Genomic DNA, 13,615 nt, shown 5'->3' with positions numbered 1-13,615 from the left:
GAAGGCAATGAAACTACGTAGGCACCTATGATGCTTGCGTAGTGACCTTTGATGTAACATTGATGAGGCTCTGACTGATCCCTAGAGGCGCAACCGGGGACCTCGCTCGCAAGTGACAAAAGACCAAGGTAATTTAGCCTAAGTTTAGGATACTCTGTTCTGAATTTATTTTAGCCCCTCTTCTGAAGTCTGTTTTCTCGCCCGCCGCTCATGGGTACTCTATAGACTAAATGAAGGAATAGTGCAATTAGAGTTTGAAAGTTATTCAATGAAAGTGCTATCGCTATTTGTTCCTCTAATCAACGCCAGACCATCGCAATGAAATACTCAACATATTGGACCAGTCCCATCCTTTCCTTTTGTCCTTCCCAGTTATCCAATTTTCCCAACCATTCACACAATCTTGCCAACTACCTCCTGACTTAGTTCCTAGGCTCAACAATCATGGGCCCGACGACAGGCGACTTCTCCTTACTCTCCCTCCCCTCCAAAGAACTGCCATCCTCCTCATCATCCGCCTTCTTACTCTTCCTAAACAACCTCATAAATCTCGCCCAACCCCTACCCATCCATTTATAAGTCCACACAAAAGGCGGCGCAAAGAAGTAAACAACCTTTGCAAACCACTCATCAGGGAAGATCCTAACCAGCACACCCCACGGCAAACTAAACGCAGCGATGAGGATAGAAATCGCCCACTGCACACCATTCAGACCATCAGTGTCAATGTCAAAGACACGGCCTCCAATGAAGATGATTCCGATCTGCAGACCGATCATGATGGCGTTGATGAGGATGAAGAACAGGTTGCGGTGGATGCCGACAAACACGTTGAACTTGTTGTCGAGACGACGGCAGTTGAGCTCGTTGAATATCTGCATCCAGACGAACATGTTGAAGATGATGGTATCGAGCTGGAGCTTTTCGGCCGCGATGGAGGTGTTATAGCCGAGGATGGAGTCGCCGGCGAAGTAGAGAACCAGGACAACGACGACTTGGAAGATGGACTGACCGATGATCATCTTCCACATCTGAGGTTGTTAGAGGTGAAGGTGAATGGAAGGTGAGAGGTGACTTACGTTCAGGGTGATGAGGGGGGCGGACTTGGGTTGGGGAGGTCGATCGAGGATGGAGTCAGTTGGGGGGTCGGTGGCTAAGGCGAGAGCAGCCATGGTGTCCATGATGAGGTTGATCTACATAGGTCAGTACCACGAGCGACATCTCAGATGGAGTAACTTACCCAGAGAAGCTGGACTGCCTTGAGAATAGGTTCCATCTTGTCGTCATACATGGATGTAACAAAAGACAACAAAACGGCGGTGATATTGACAGTGATTTGGAACTTGAAAAGTTAGTACGCATTTAACATCAAGCACAAAAGACATACCTGTAGGAACTTCTGCACCGCATCGTTGACAGCCCGTCCCCACTTCAGCGCAGTGATGATGGAAGCAAAGTTATCATCCATAAGGATAATCTCAGACGCCTCCTTCGCAACCTCCGTACCCGAAATACCCATCGAGAACCCGATATCAGCTGCCTTGAGAGCAGGCGCATCATTAGTACCATCACCAGTAACAGCGACTGTTTCGCCTAAGACCTTGAGACGCGTAACAAGAACACGCTTGTCGTCGGGTGAAGAACGAGCTAGGACCTGAAGACGAGGGATAACCTTGTCAAGCTCTTCCTCCGAGAGTTTTCGGAATTCTGGACCCTCCATGACGATGCCGTCGGTGAAGATACCGCATTCTGTGGCGATAGCGCGTGCTGTGACAAGGTTATCACCCGTGACCATACGTGTAACGACACCGGCGCGTCTGGCATTCTGCACAGCTTGCGGGACACCTTCTCGAACAGGATCCTGAATACCAACGATACCAAGAAGCGTCAAGTCGCCCAGGTTCTCAAGATCAGGCATCTCCTCAAAGTCCTTGTACACCAAACCAATAGTACGCAGCGACTTCCTCGCAAAAGCCATGATCGCATCGTCAGCAGCCTTGCGATCCAAAGCTTCAACAACACCAGTAGATGGGTTAACCTCAGTAGAGCAGAAGCTAACCATGATCTCCGAAGCACCCTTGATGAGAACCCTGTATCCAGCTTGGACCTTGATCACAGCCAGCATGTACTTCTTGACAGAGTTGAAGGGCTCGATGAGGACGATTTGTTCGTTCGCTCGTGCTTCGGAGAGGGACTGCATGCCGAGATGGTCTTTGGCGAGCTGGAGCAGTGCGGTTTCGGTCTTGGAGCCGATGAACGCGGCGTCGCCTTCGTTGGTGCCCTCGAAGGCAGTGGAGTTCACGGCAACGGATTGAGTGATGAGTTTGCGGGTTTCGGGAGAGATGGTGGTGGCCCAGGTGGGGATGTCTGAGGTAAAGCTCGAGGAACCGAAGCGGCCGGCGGTAACTGTCATTTTATTCGTGGTCTAGGATGTTAGAAGAGCTGTTGTTTGAGAGGATGTAACGTACCAAAGTTCCTGTCTTGTCGGAACAGATGCAAGTCGCGTTACCCATAGTCTCGCACGCTCTAAGGACACGAACAAGGTTGTTCTCCTTCAAGAGACGTGTAGTCGCAAACGCAAGCGCAAGAGTGACAGCGAGCGGCAAACCCTCAGGTACAGCGACAGCAATGATGGCAATAGCCACGACAAGGAGATCAACAAAAGTAGAAGCCTTCTCCTCAGCTGGTCTGTCATCACCAGGAAGAGAAGCACAGAAGCGGAAGAGCAGAATGAAGAACATGAGGAGAGAAGCACCACCACCAAGCTTGGCGATAGCGACGGCAAGACCTTCAAGCTTCTTCTGCAGAGGTGTAGACTCGATGTCTGTTCGGACGGACATCATGATCTTTCCAAAACTGCTGTTCACACCGACGGAGGTAACGACAAAAGTGCCCATGCCTTCGAGGACACGAGATCCAGAGATGATGAAAGGATCAGGCTCCTTGGTGCGAATAGGATCGTCGATAAAGCACTTGGCACCAGGAGTCTTCTTCAATGCGTCTGATTCACCAGTGACAGTCGACTCATCGCACTTGACGTTATGGCCATCGATGAAGATACCATCAGCTGGGATCAAATCACCAGGCTCAAGGTTCATAACGTCGCCAACGACAACATCAGCGACGTTGACAAGCATCGACTTTCCCGATCTGATAACCTTGACCTCGCGATCATCCTTCTTGGTGTTGAGCTTGACAAACGCCTTTTCCTTCTGCCAATCGTTATGCGAAGCAACAACCACAACGATTACAACAGCGCCGAGAATCGCAACGCCTTCAACCCAATCAACAGGCGTAGGATCACCAGGTTGATGCGACACACCAAAAGTCTCGTACAGCCCAAGCGCAAGAGAAATAGTACCAGCAACAGTCAACATGATAAGCACAGCTTCCTGGAACGTAATCCATGCCAACCGCCAGATTGACTTTGGTTTTTTGGCGGGAAGTTGATTGCGACCAAAGACTTTGATGCGAGGACAGTTCTGGTTGTTTAGCTCATCAACGCTAAGACCTGCTTTCAGATCGACGTTGAGGCTACGCGCCAAGCCCGGCAGCCCGCCGAGACCCTTGAGGACATCGAGAGATTTAGGGTCGAGCAATTGGTTCAAGACCTCAGGGCTGTGATTGAAGGGGTTGTTGGGATCGTGGGGGAAGCGCTTCTCGTTGCCAGCATCGAGATATTGGGGGATTTCAGCGGTGTTGATGCTAGGAACAACAGTGGTGTCTCCGGCGGAGGATATGGTGCCTACTTCGCTGATGGAGCGCTGGCGAGGATCCAGTAGGGCTTTTGGGTCAAGATGGCCAGACATGGTAGCTTAGTCCTAGGCCCTTGGCAAATAGTATGATATAGGAATGAGTGAGCTCCAAACCAGTGAGCTGCGATGGGTGAGTCATGGTGCTTGAGTCCGTGGGGTTTTTTCACTTTATATCTAATGTCCATCACCCAGCTAACATCATTCTACCGCGTCTACGTTTAAAAGCTTAGTTTGAGGAGCTACAGGGGAGCTGTTGTCGGTACCAACAAGAGGTGTACAGTCCCACCAATGGATCAACTCTAAAAGATCTGATAAACGAAACAAGTGCTTATATCATCGGGCAGCGGAAGTCCGAGATCTTAATGAAGCTAAGATCTGCGCCCGTGAGCAGGGGAGCTCTTTTTCCCAGCCAATGAACTTCAGTGGCGCTAGAGGGTAGTTGGTTATGTAATCGGAGACGGAAATCAAAGATTGGAGCTCTGACCACAGCTTGATCTTGTTTCTGCCGCATCTGCACAGCCTCCCTCGACGATACCGCCCAATCAAGCTTATTTAGTGACGGGTATGTGTTGTAATTATCAGATCCCCCCCGCAATATCAGAAATTTCGCTTATTGTTCAGCATTACGTTAAGGAATTGGAAGCGCTGATCCGATCGAACCCAGGTCCAAGGTTTGCCCTTAGGTTACAGCACTTTATGCTACCCTGTAGCTTGGGAGGCCTGCTTTGACAGATCGAGATTTGGGGATTGGGATGAAACGTCGACTCCTCTGGACGCTTCAAGCTTATTCTGTCCTTTTCAACCACTTTTGCACTTTCAATTGAGAGACAAGGAGGAAAAGTCCCCCTCTCCGGCCTCAGCGGTAAATGCGCCAGACACCACTAATGATTTGATCTTGATCCCTGTCTCGCTAACACTGTAATTCAGCAGATCCACGTGCCAGCACTAGAACACGTCTAGCACCAACACATTACATTACACTGCATTTTCTGCCCCACGGAAACCCGCCTCTCCGTCAATCTCTCCCACGTCTCACTTCCGTCTCTCCGATTACATTGCATCCCCCTCGCGATGCCTCCCCGACGAGCCTGCGACACATGCTATAAGCGAAAGGTAATAAAAACATGTTTTGTTTCCCTCCCTTCTCTCACAATGACATCAGCACTTATAATAATCCTTTGCTATAGATTCAATGCCTGATCAAAACACAAGGTGATCCATGTGACTGGTGCGACAGCCAGGGGCTCACATGCACCTTTGATAGAGTGATCCAGAAGGACCCAAACAAAAGGTAAGCTTGTTTTTTTAATTTACTGTGACAGCCAAGGCTGGACCGTTCCATTGGGTGCTTCAGACTGACCCCTTTCAGAACTACTTCCGATGTCGTCCAGGAACTATCGCGCCGCGTGGAAACGCTCGAGGAGGCGCTTCAGACGGCATTGACGAATAGCACAAGCATGTCCGTTGGAGGCCCCTCGCCATGGTCTGAACCAGCAAGTCTTCGCTTCGCTTCCTCCCCTATCACTCGCCAGCCGGTGATAAGTCCGATTGGCGTATCGCCTTCAACACGCCCCAAGGCCGTTTACAAACTATGTCGCTGCCACATCGGCACAAACTGGTATTTCAAAGGAATAGGCATTCTCTCAGATCGTGGCTGGCAGTGGATCTCGGACGGTGCAGGGGAGCGTGTATTTCTTGAGAACTTTGACATTTTCGGTAATCCTGCGCCGTCGCTTGGCTCTGTTTCATTTTCTGAAACACCGAGGGTTCTGCCCCCTAGAGCTATCTGCGCGCATGTCGTTGAGTTATTTTTCAAGTCTAAAACAGCCGTTATCTTTCCGTTTTTGGAGAGAGGCCTCTTTGAGGGGACGATTGGGAGGGCTTTTGACGAGGGGGTTGTTGATTTGGGGAGGAGGGTGCCCGCTGAAGCTTGTCTTTGGGCTATGATTGCTCTTGTTGTTAGAACGACTGATGCTCAGCATTTGGGGTTTTCTTTTGAGCCGAGGGATTGTGTGAGTGAGGCGTCGAGATTGTTGGGTGTCGTGGGTGGTATTACCAGCTTGGATAGCTTGCAGGGAACTCTTCTTCTGGTAAGTGATGTGATAGCGACCAAGTATCGTGAGAGAGGCTGAAAAAATCAGTGGGCAAGCTATAAGACACGAGGGCAATGCCGTGAAGCAGCTGTCACTTTCGCTAGCGCCTGTCGCATGGTATGCGATCTTGGCGGCCATTTCCCTTTATCACGACCAGCAATCTTCCCCCAACACATTCCAACATTCGACGACCAAACACGGCTTCACACCAGAAGGTTGTTCTGGATTTGTTACTGTTACGACAAGGATATGTCTCTCCGAACAGATAAACCGCCACTACTTACTTCAGATCACTGCGATATAAGTGATGCTGAAGATCAGACGCTATGGTACCACAGCCTTCCGCGAGATACAAACCTCGCGAGAATCAAGGAAAACGCAAGCAACATTCTATGTTCTCCACGAGCGTTCAAGTACACGGAGGGTGAACTTCTCGCGCATGTTCGACAGCTTGACGATGAGCTTGAAGAATGGCGCTTATCAATCAGTGCAAGCTATCGACCGCGGTTGTCCATCTCATCAGATTTGGTGTTTGGAATCCCTGCATCTTTGAATGAGAGAGATCGGATGAAAGAAAGGACATATTTCATAAACCTGCAGCTCGATTACCTCTTCACCATCATCAACATCCATACACTGGTTCGAAAATGCGGCGATTTGGAGGAGAATCTTCCAGATGATCTCCACAGCGTAGTCCACTCCAGCGCTGATCTTTCCATCGAAGCAAGTCGGTCCATCTTCCGAATCCTGGATCAGATAGTGGAACTCTGGGAAGAAGACGCATTGTGGATAGTATCGCACTATGCACCCATGGCTGCGATGCCACTCTTCATGAACATCCTGATTCACCCGCTTGGTTCTTCGGCAGATAACGATTTGCATATCTTATCGTCGATAAGCAAGATCACGCGCAAAATTCCTTCTAACAGGCTTCCGATGGAGGAGATTGAGCATATCCAGGAGATTAGTGAGTATGTTATGGAGCTTGTACGATTAAGTCATAGTGCGGCATGGAAGGTCAAACGGGGCGAGAGAGAGCATGATCTTGATATCATTCATACATAGTAGCACAATCAAAGAATACACGATTGAGAAGGTGCTCGATTTTACGCTGGTAGTTGGGATGATTGTCTCACGAGCTAGGGCACGTCTTTCACCTGCCTTTATATCAAGCACAAGTGGGTACGTTTCAGTTTTTAAGTCATATATTCGTGTGATACTATCTGTGATTGCACCTTAAACTAGTTCTTGCCAAGGCCCCAATATTGCATAGGTGGATTTAACTGATGATCGACCGGATGGTTCCAGCTTGGCAATAACAAATGGGTCTAAGAATGTGTCAGACTCTGAACAAAGCTTATCCATGAAGACGATACTTACTCGACGCTATGTCTCCATTCCACAAGAGCTTACTCCTCACCCATAAGGTGCGACAAATCCCGGGGACACTTACGTCCACTGCAAATCCACTCACCAGCAACCTTCTTACAAGAACACTGCCTCTTCTCCAGCCCGCTCTCCTCAGCCGGCAGACTTCTCGGGCACTTGGGACCACCGCACAGCCACTCGTCTCCAACCTTGTGGCACGAACACTGTCTCTTCTCAAGCTTGTTCTCCTCGGGAAGATCGCGGGGGCACTTGGGTCCACCGCAGAGCCACTCGTCGCCGACCTTGTGGCACGAGCACTGGCGAGGGACGAGGTCGCGCTTCACCTTGTCGTAGCACTTTGTGCCGGTGCAGATCCAGTCGTCGCCGACCTTCTTGCAGACGCATGAGCGGGCTTGGATGTCGCTGGGTGAGGAGGGGGCGGCGACGGTGAGGGTTGCGAAGAGGGCGACTGCGAGGGGGAGGAACTTCATTTTTGCGGTTGATTAGTTCTCAGAGAGAAGATATTTGTTCTTGGTTTGATTGATGTTTCTGAGTTGAGAGGAACTGATATTCGAATGCCAAAGTCTTGTTCTTTTATACTCGATCGACACCGCGATATTCCAACCTCCACAGTCAATGCGATAGCCCGATCAAAAGATCCTAGAAAGATGTATCCAAAATAAGCTTCTTTACACATTTTCGGAAGTCGGTCCAGTGATAAGTCTGGCACTTTTGCTCCCTGAGCTCCTTTTGCCTAGCGTCTAGGCCCAAAATGGCAGGTGAAGCAACGTCAATCCGCCTCTGCATTCACTGTTACCATAGCATTGGCTCTGCAGTTGTCGTAACCATGGTATTGGAGATGCTCAGCGTCGTATTCGATAAGTATCGACTGATCGAGACTAAATTGGGGGCCAAATGTGAGGTTATTCATAAGGTTCTTTGTGGCGGGTTGATGGGATTTATGTTGCCAAGGAATCCTTCGGCGGGAAGAGAATGGGGACTAGACGAAAACTACAGAAGTTCTTCTGCTGACCAAGACTTTGCTTTGAATCAATTGAGAAGGTAGTATTTGCATCTGACACTTATCAGGTCTGGATGACAGTACGGGGGCAATCTGATCATCAGCGGCAAATAAGTTCGGGATATCAAGTTGAATACTCACAGGTCAAGCAACAAACCATCAGTCAATTCAAATAAGATCATGCTCGAGAAGTGATTAGCAATGGACATAACAGTACCTATAAATCTATAGACAAAACTGCCTCCAAAGGTTTAATTATGCTTAAGTGTCATAAACTTTGACTATCAATTAAATGATACACCTTAAAACAAGCTTGATACGCATCTCTATCTACGCGCACGATCCGCATCGTAATATAACCTGCCATACCAAATACGGAAAAGGGTCGATTCGGAAACGCACAACAGTTTCCGCTGACTGACAGGGTTTACAGTGGCGATTGGTTGATTGGCAAAACAGAGCGGGCCCTCGGGCTGATACTGATGATCCTGCAGATTGAGAGACAGGGCTTATATCTTTGATACCTTGCAGTCGGCCGCTGCTGTACTGAGCAATGCCGATATCTCTAGATCAGATGACCCTTTTGCCATGTTGTTGAGAGTTGATTCTGATACAAAACAGGGAGGCAATATTGTCGATGAAACATAAGTATCGTGTAATATTGAGGATAGGGGAGGCAAGAAAACTCTAACCCTTGATCCTAAAGGACAAAGAGACTTGGGCATGGCAGAAGCCAATTCCTATCCTCTCACAAATTCAAACTTAAATTTTCTAATATTAAATCTAATCTTTACTACTCCTCAAATAAATATCTTCCTGAATACAATGTTCTTTTGTCTAGATGGTCGGCCAAAGGGTCATCATCTAGGTTTTCCTCTTATCAGCCTTATGCTGTAGCAATTGGTCAGACATCTTGGTATAATGTCTAAGTTGTGAGCTAGAAGTGTTATTTGCCGCTGAGACCTGTGGCTGAGAGCGTAATCCGGCCGAGAGAGGATAGTTCTTTTGTCAAGGAATTCCCGTCTCTAATTTAAGCTGTTAGCCACAAGTCCTGAATGCAAGTCATACTAATAATAAAGAGAATGTTTAAACTAACATGACGTGGTCCGTTGATTGCAAAGCTTTCGATAGGCTGTGTCCACTGCATTTGTGGCATTTACCTGCTGGGCACCTCCCAGGGCCAGGAAGTGGCAAATAGTATGCGTTAAGCCAGCAGTTACAGTCCTCACATATCTTTTGCGGGTCTATGGCCTTCCGCGGGTCGTCTTCTGGTGGTTCTTGACGGGCACTGAAGGTTGGAGTATAGCGGCGACGGCTAAAGCCGCTAACGCTATTGTCGTCTCTGCTGTCGAGGGGGGAGACATCTAGCATTTCATTTGCCATCGGTGCAGCTATGGTTACGCTCACCATAGTAGCCAACCAAATTTGTAAGAATAACATAGTGAGATTTTGTGTAGAATATTTATTAAAGATAGACAGGGTAGCTTAAGGAGAATGTTATAAAAAAGTAGCAGTATACCTTTAGATCCTTTTTATATGTTACGGCAATTTTAATGCAAATTATTTCCTATTACTGGAGATTATTTAATAATATTAGTAGAGGCAGCCTGTTACGTCATATAGTTTTAAAGTAATAGCATTAATAACGCCGATATCCATATTACTAGGTCGCGACTTGTTAATTCAATGAGTATGGATGGCAAGATGGCGTCTTTCTGGAATTGAAATAAGTCTATAGCAGAGACAAATTCCATCGTACATACCAGAAACTACGGTTGGGTTCCCACCTATTCCTAGACATATATTACCGATTTGTAAGGAATTTACCTGCCGTCTTAAGATCTATTTATTTCCTATTAAGTTACTGTAATCAGCCTAATTAGTTAGTTTCACTCTATGCACAACATCACCACAGTCAAGGAAGATTTTACGATTGAGGCATTATATTATTGATTACCGCCTCGGTGAGGGAGTCACCGGTAAGACTGGCCGACCTCAGGCGATTTTTCCACCAAGACATTTGCCACCAAGCACCATTCGTTGTTGACCACAATATCAACCAAAAGCTCCACCTACCGTTAGCTTTCCAAAGCCCGCCTCAGAGCCTTGACGTGGTTCATGAAACTACAACAGAAGGGGCGATTTAAGAAAATGGTTCAAAGCTGCACAAATTGAGTCATAATTCATAAGTCACCGAGAGGGTGTCCCAATGGTGAACTTATCGCAAGGGAAATGGCGGAGGAACGGGGCAGGCTGAAACCTGTAAGGAACTTGTGTGCCGTCGAGCTGCCGGTGTCTCAGGGACAGGCCCACATTGCCGTCTCCCAACGGGTTCGCGACGATTCTGAGAAGTTGGTTGCGCACGTCAATGGGGCTTTGCGATTATGCGATTAGACCCAGTGGTAGGATGCTATCCATAGTCTGAACGCCAAGGGGGGATCTCGGCTTTGCTCGTCGGGGAGCAGGCTTGATAATTTCCGGTATCGGTCAATCCCTGCCTTTCGATCAGGAGCTCAGAACACCAGTCTAATGTTTCCATACTCGCAGATTCGAGGTAGCTGGTCTTCTCTACTTAACTGGTTGCTATATGAGAAGACGTTTCTTGACCATGGAAATGAATACTGCAACTCTGATATCTTGCGATACTATGGAGGGACGTCATGCTAGCTCCTAGATAGATTAATTATTACCTCTATGGATGAATTATGCTATACTGCTATTTTGTCACTCTATACAAACTCTGTATTCTCATCATAGCTGGCCACTACTCGTGAAAGCATCTCCACTGCTCGTATCAATCTCGACGTAGGAGTTCTCCGGCATTGCTATGCCAAAAGAGTACTGCGAGTAAGACTCGTCGCCAGCTTGAACACCAATAGTCGGGTGGTCAGCAGCATAAGTGTGATAGTATACGAATCTCACCACCCCGGGATGATCTTTATACAAGCTAACAGTGAAGTGAATCGTTGGTGTAGAAGCATCATCACGTAGCACAGCCATGGTGTACTCAACAGTGAACGTCTGGCCCCTGGACGTCTGGTGAACCTCGTATGAGATGCCTGAGTTGCAAACAGAGGACATGATATACATATACTCGATCCAGTATGGGAAGATAGCCACTGATGGGTAGTATGTAGTAAAGGGCAGCTCGTAGTTCCCGGTGTAGAAGTTCTCTGGAGCTTCAAAGGTCAACATCCCGATTGTACTAATATACACTGTGTCTGAGAGGTGGCCATATATGCCGACTGGGAAAGGGAGGTGAACGGTGTCGTATTCATCCATGTGGAAATCTCCTGAGGTGAATAGAGGTGTAGGGTTTACGAGGACGGTGGTTGGAGGAGGACAGCCAGTGGTGGTTGTGCCCGCTGCGGTAGTTGTCTCGACAGTCGTGGTGGTGATCCCATCAGTCGTTGTAGTGCTCTGTTCAGCTGTTGTAGTACCTTCTGTAGAACTCGTAGTGCTACTCTCCGCAGCAGCAGCTGTAGTTGTCATTCCATCAGTTGATGCACTGTTCTCCTTTGATGAAGTAACAATGGCAGTAGCGCTCCCATCAGATGAAGTTGTGACAGTAGTAGTCCTGTCACTAGAAGTTGTTGTGCCCAGTCCCAGTCCAGATGTTTCTGTACTACCCTCTGATGAAGTAGTCATGACAGTTGTGCTATCCTTGGTCGCCGTACTGCTGTCTCCGGATGAAGCCGTGGTAGTGAGCGCAATCCCATCAGTTCCTGTTGTTGTGCTAGTATCAGCCGTTTCAGTGCTGTATTCCGATGAGACAGTGGTAGTTACGGTGCCGCTCTCAGAGGTAGTCACCGCAGTAGTCGTAGTGTCCTGATTTGTGCTCGCGACGTCGTCAGACTTTGTAGTAGTATTGACTTCGGATAAAGTTGCAATGGTAGTGGTTCTGTCATCAGAGGTTATAGTGCTGCTTTCGACCAAGGTAGTAGAATCCTGTGTTGTTGTTTTGCGGTCAGAGGAGGTGGTGCCATCGGTAGTCGTTGATATCCCCTCAGCGGTCGTCGTGCTATCCACAGAGACGGACGTAGCTGGATCCTTGGTCGTGGTTGTTGTTGTAACATCCTCAGATGCTAATGCCGTGCTCTCCTCGACACCGACTGTCGTGCCATATGTAGATGCTGGTGATGTTTCAGCTAAGGTAGTAGTCGCACCAACTGCACTAGTCGTAATTTCAGCCCCTGGTATTGTCTTTGCGGTAGTTGCGGTGGTGTCAATAGCACCCGAAGTTTCAGTGACTGCCTCAGCCTTAGTTGTTTCGGTGGTGGTGGTGGCGCTTTCGGCAGCTGAGGAGACAACAATAGTCGTGGTGTCATCAACCATGGAAGTACTGCCTTCAGCTACAGTCGTAGCCTTAGTGGCGAGTGTACTTGTCCCAATCGCATTGGAAGAAGCTTCAATCTCTGTAGATGACTTCGCGCTGGTAATGGCTGTATCGATGGTAACCGCAGTGGTTGTAACAGCACCTGCGACACTCGTCTCCACGGTAGTAACAGCCTCACTCTCGGTCGAGGTTGTCTCTAAGACAATAGTTTCAGAACCTGTAGAAGACGGTGCAGAGATAGATATCATAGACTCTGAGGCAGTAGTCAAGATAGTTGAGCCTAATCACAATTAGTAAGACATTTCGTCTGACAATGAAGTTATTCCCAGTGGCTTGGCACTAGCATAGCCAACTCAATATTGGCTCGAACTTACTGGCACGGGAGGGAACCGGTTTACACGGGCTTGCAACGGCTGACTGCGCCACCAACAAGCTCAAAGCCACTGACGAAATTCCTTTGAAATGCATGATGTTGAACGAGAGACTTGTAACGAGCGACACTTGTAAAGACCGAGGGGAAAGGTATGAAGCACAAGTCTAAAAGCAGATGCAAAAGAGAAAGAAAATAAAAAACAGAACGAGAAGCATCTCCATAGTAGTAAACTCCTGAACCTCACCTGTAATTCTCAGCTCATGATTCTTTTTTTCAAATGAGAATCGATAGTCTGTTCAATAGCTTGGAACTAGCGGGTTTAAACTGTCAGAAGCGAGGAAGCAATCTTAAAAGTTAAGCGAGAGACAAGCTTAAGTTTTGACAGCGTCGAAGTTACCAATGTTAGTACGTGCAATGCAAAGGATAATTTATATTGGATTAATCTCCTAAATTTTAATATCCACAAATGATAACCGTCTTGCAATTCAAGGGAACGTCAAGTATCATTTGATGCTTTGAGATGACTGTCCGTTTAGACAGTGGATCTCTTTGAGCCCCTGTTTGGCAACGTGCTGGGATCAGGCCGTTTGCCTTGTGGCTACATGGATCGTTAGGCGATTCGTACAAGGGTTTGATGGCTTTGACGGTTCCGACGATACCGAAAGGACC

The 13,615-nt window shown here is 47.9% G+C and overlaps 5 protein-coding genes across 5 annotated transcripts; 1 reads left to right on the top strand and 4 right to left on the bottom strand.

The window, feature by feature from the left end:
• Positions 1 to 422: 422 nt before the first annotated feature.
• Positions 423 to 3,809, bottom strand: FPRO_10012 (putative calcium P-type ATPase NCA-3 (Ca2+-transporting ATPase); the record flags this gene model as incomplete). Its single annotated transcript, XM_031233465.1, has 5 exons — positions 423 to 1,031; positions 1,080 to 1,193; positions 1,241 to 1,342; positions 1,388 to 2,425; positions 2,469 to 3,809. The coding sequence occupies 5 exons, from the start codon at positions 3,807 to 3,809 to the stop codon at positions 423 to 425; spliced, it is 3,204 nt and encodes a 1,067-aa protein (XP_031083300.1).
• Positions 3,810 to 4,826: 1,017 nt separating this feature from the next.
• On the top strand, positions 4,827 to 6,913 carry FPRO_10011 (uncharacterized protein; the record flags this gene model as incomplete). The annotated part of the gene is made up of 4 exons (XM_031233464.1): positions 4,827 to 4,868; positions 4,943 to 5,046; positions 5,125 to 5,845; positions 5,897 to 6,913. 4 exons carry the CDS (start codon positions 4,827 to 4,829, stop codon positions 6,911 to 6,913), a joined length of 1,884 nt encoding a protein of 627 aa, XP_031083299.1.
• Positions 6,914 to 7,257: 344 nt separating this feature from the next.
• Positions 7,258 to 7,707, bottom strand: FPRO_10010 (uncharacterized protein; the record flags this gene model as incomplete). The annotated part of the gene is made up of 1 exon (XM_031233463.1): positions 7,258 to 7,707. The coding sequence occupies one exon, from the start codon at positions 7,705 to 7,707 to the stop codon at positions 7,258 to 7,260; it is 450 nt and encodes a 149-aa protein (XP_031083298.1).
• Positions 7,708 to 9,323: 1,616 nt separating this feature from the next.
• On the bottom strand, positions 9,324 to 9,677 carry FPRO_10009 (uncharacterized protein; the record flags this gene model as incomplete). The annotated part of the gene is made up of 1 exon (XM_031233462.1): positions 9,324 to 9,677. One exon carries the CDS (start codon positions 9,675 to 9,677, stop codon positions 9,324 to 9,326), a length of 354 nt encoding a protein of 117 aa, XP_031083297.1.
• A 1,311-nt stretch (positions 9,678 to 10,988) lies between these two features.
• FPRO_10008 (uncharacterized protein) lies at positions 10,989 to 13,041 on the bottom strand (the record flags this gene model as incomplete). The annotated part of the gene is made up of 2 exons (XM_031233461.1): positions 10,989 to 12,853; positions 12,948 to 13,041. 2 exons carry the CDS (start codon positions 13,039 to 13,041, stop codon positions 10,989 to 10,991), a joined length of 1,959 nt encoding a protein of 652 aa, XP_031083296.1.
• Positions 13,042 to 13,615: the final 574 nt, after the last annotated feature.

The sequence above is a fragment of the Fusarium proliferatum genome (genome assembly GCF_900067095.1).
Source record: "Fusarium proliferatum ET1 genome assembly, contig: FPRO_scaffold006, whole genome shotgun sequence".
Taxonomy (NCBI): Eukaryota; Fungi; Ascomycota; class Sordariomycetes; order Hypocreales; family Nectriaceae; genus Fusarium; species Fusarium proliferatum.
Note: the sequence above shows the minus strand (reverse complement) of the source record. Positions and strands in the feature narration are given on the sequence as shown.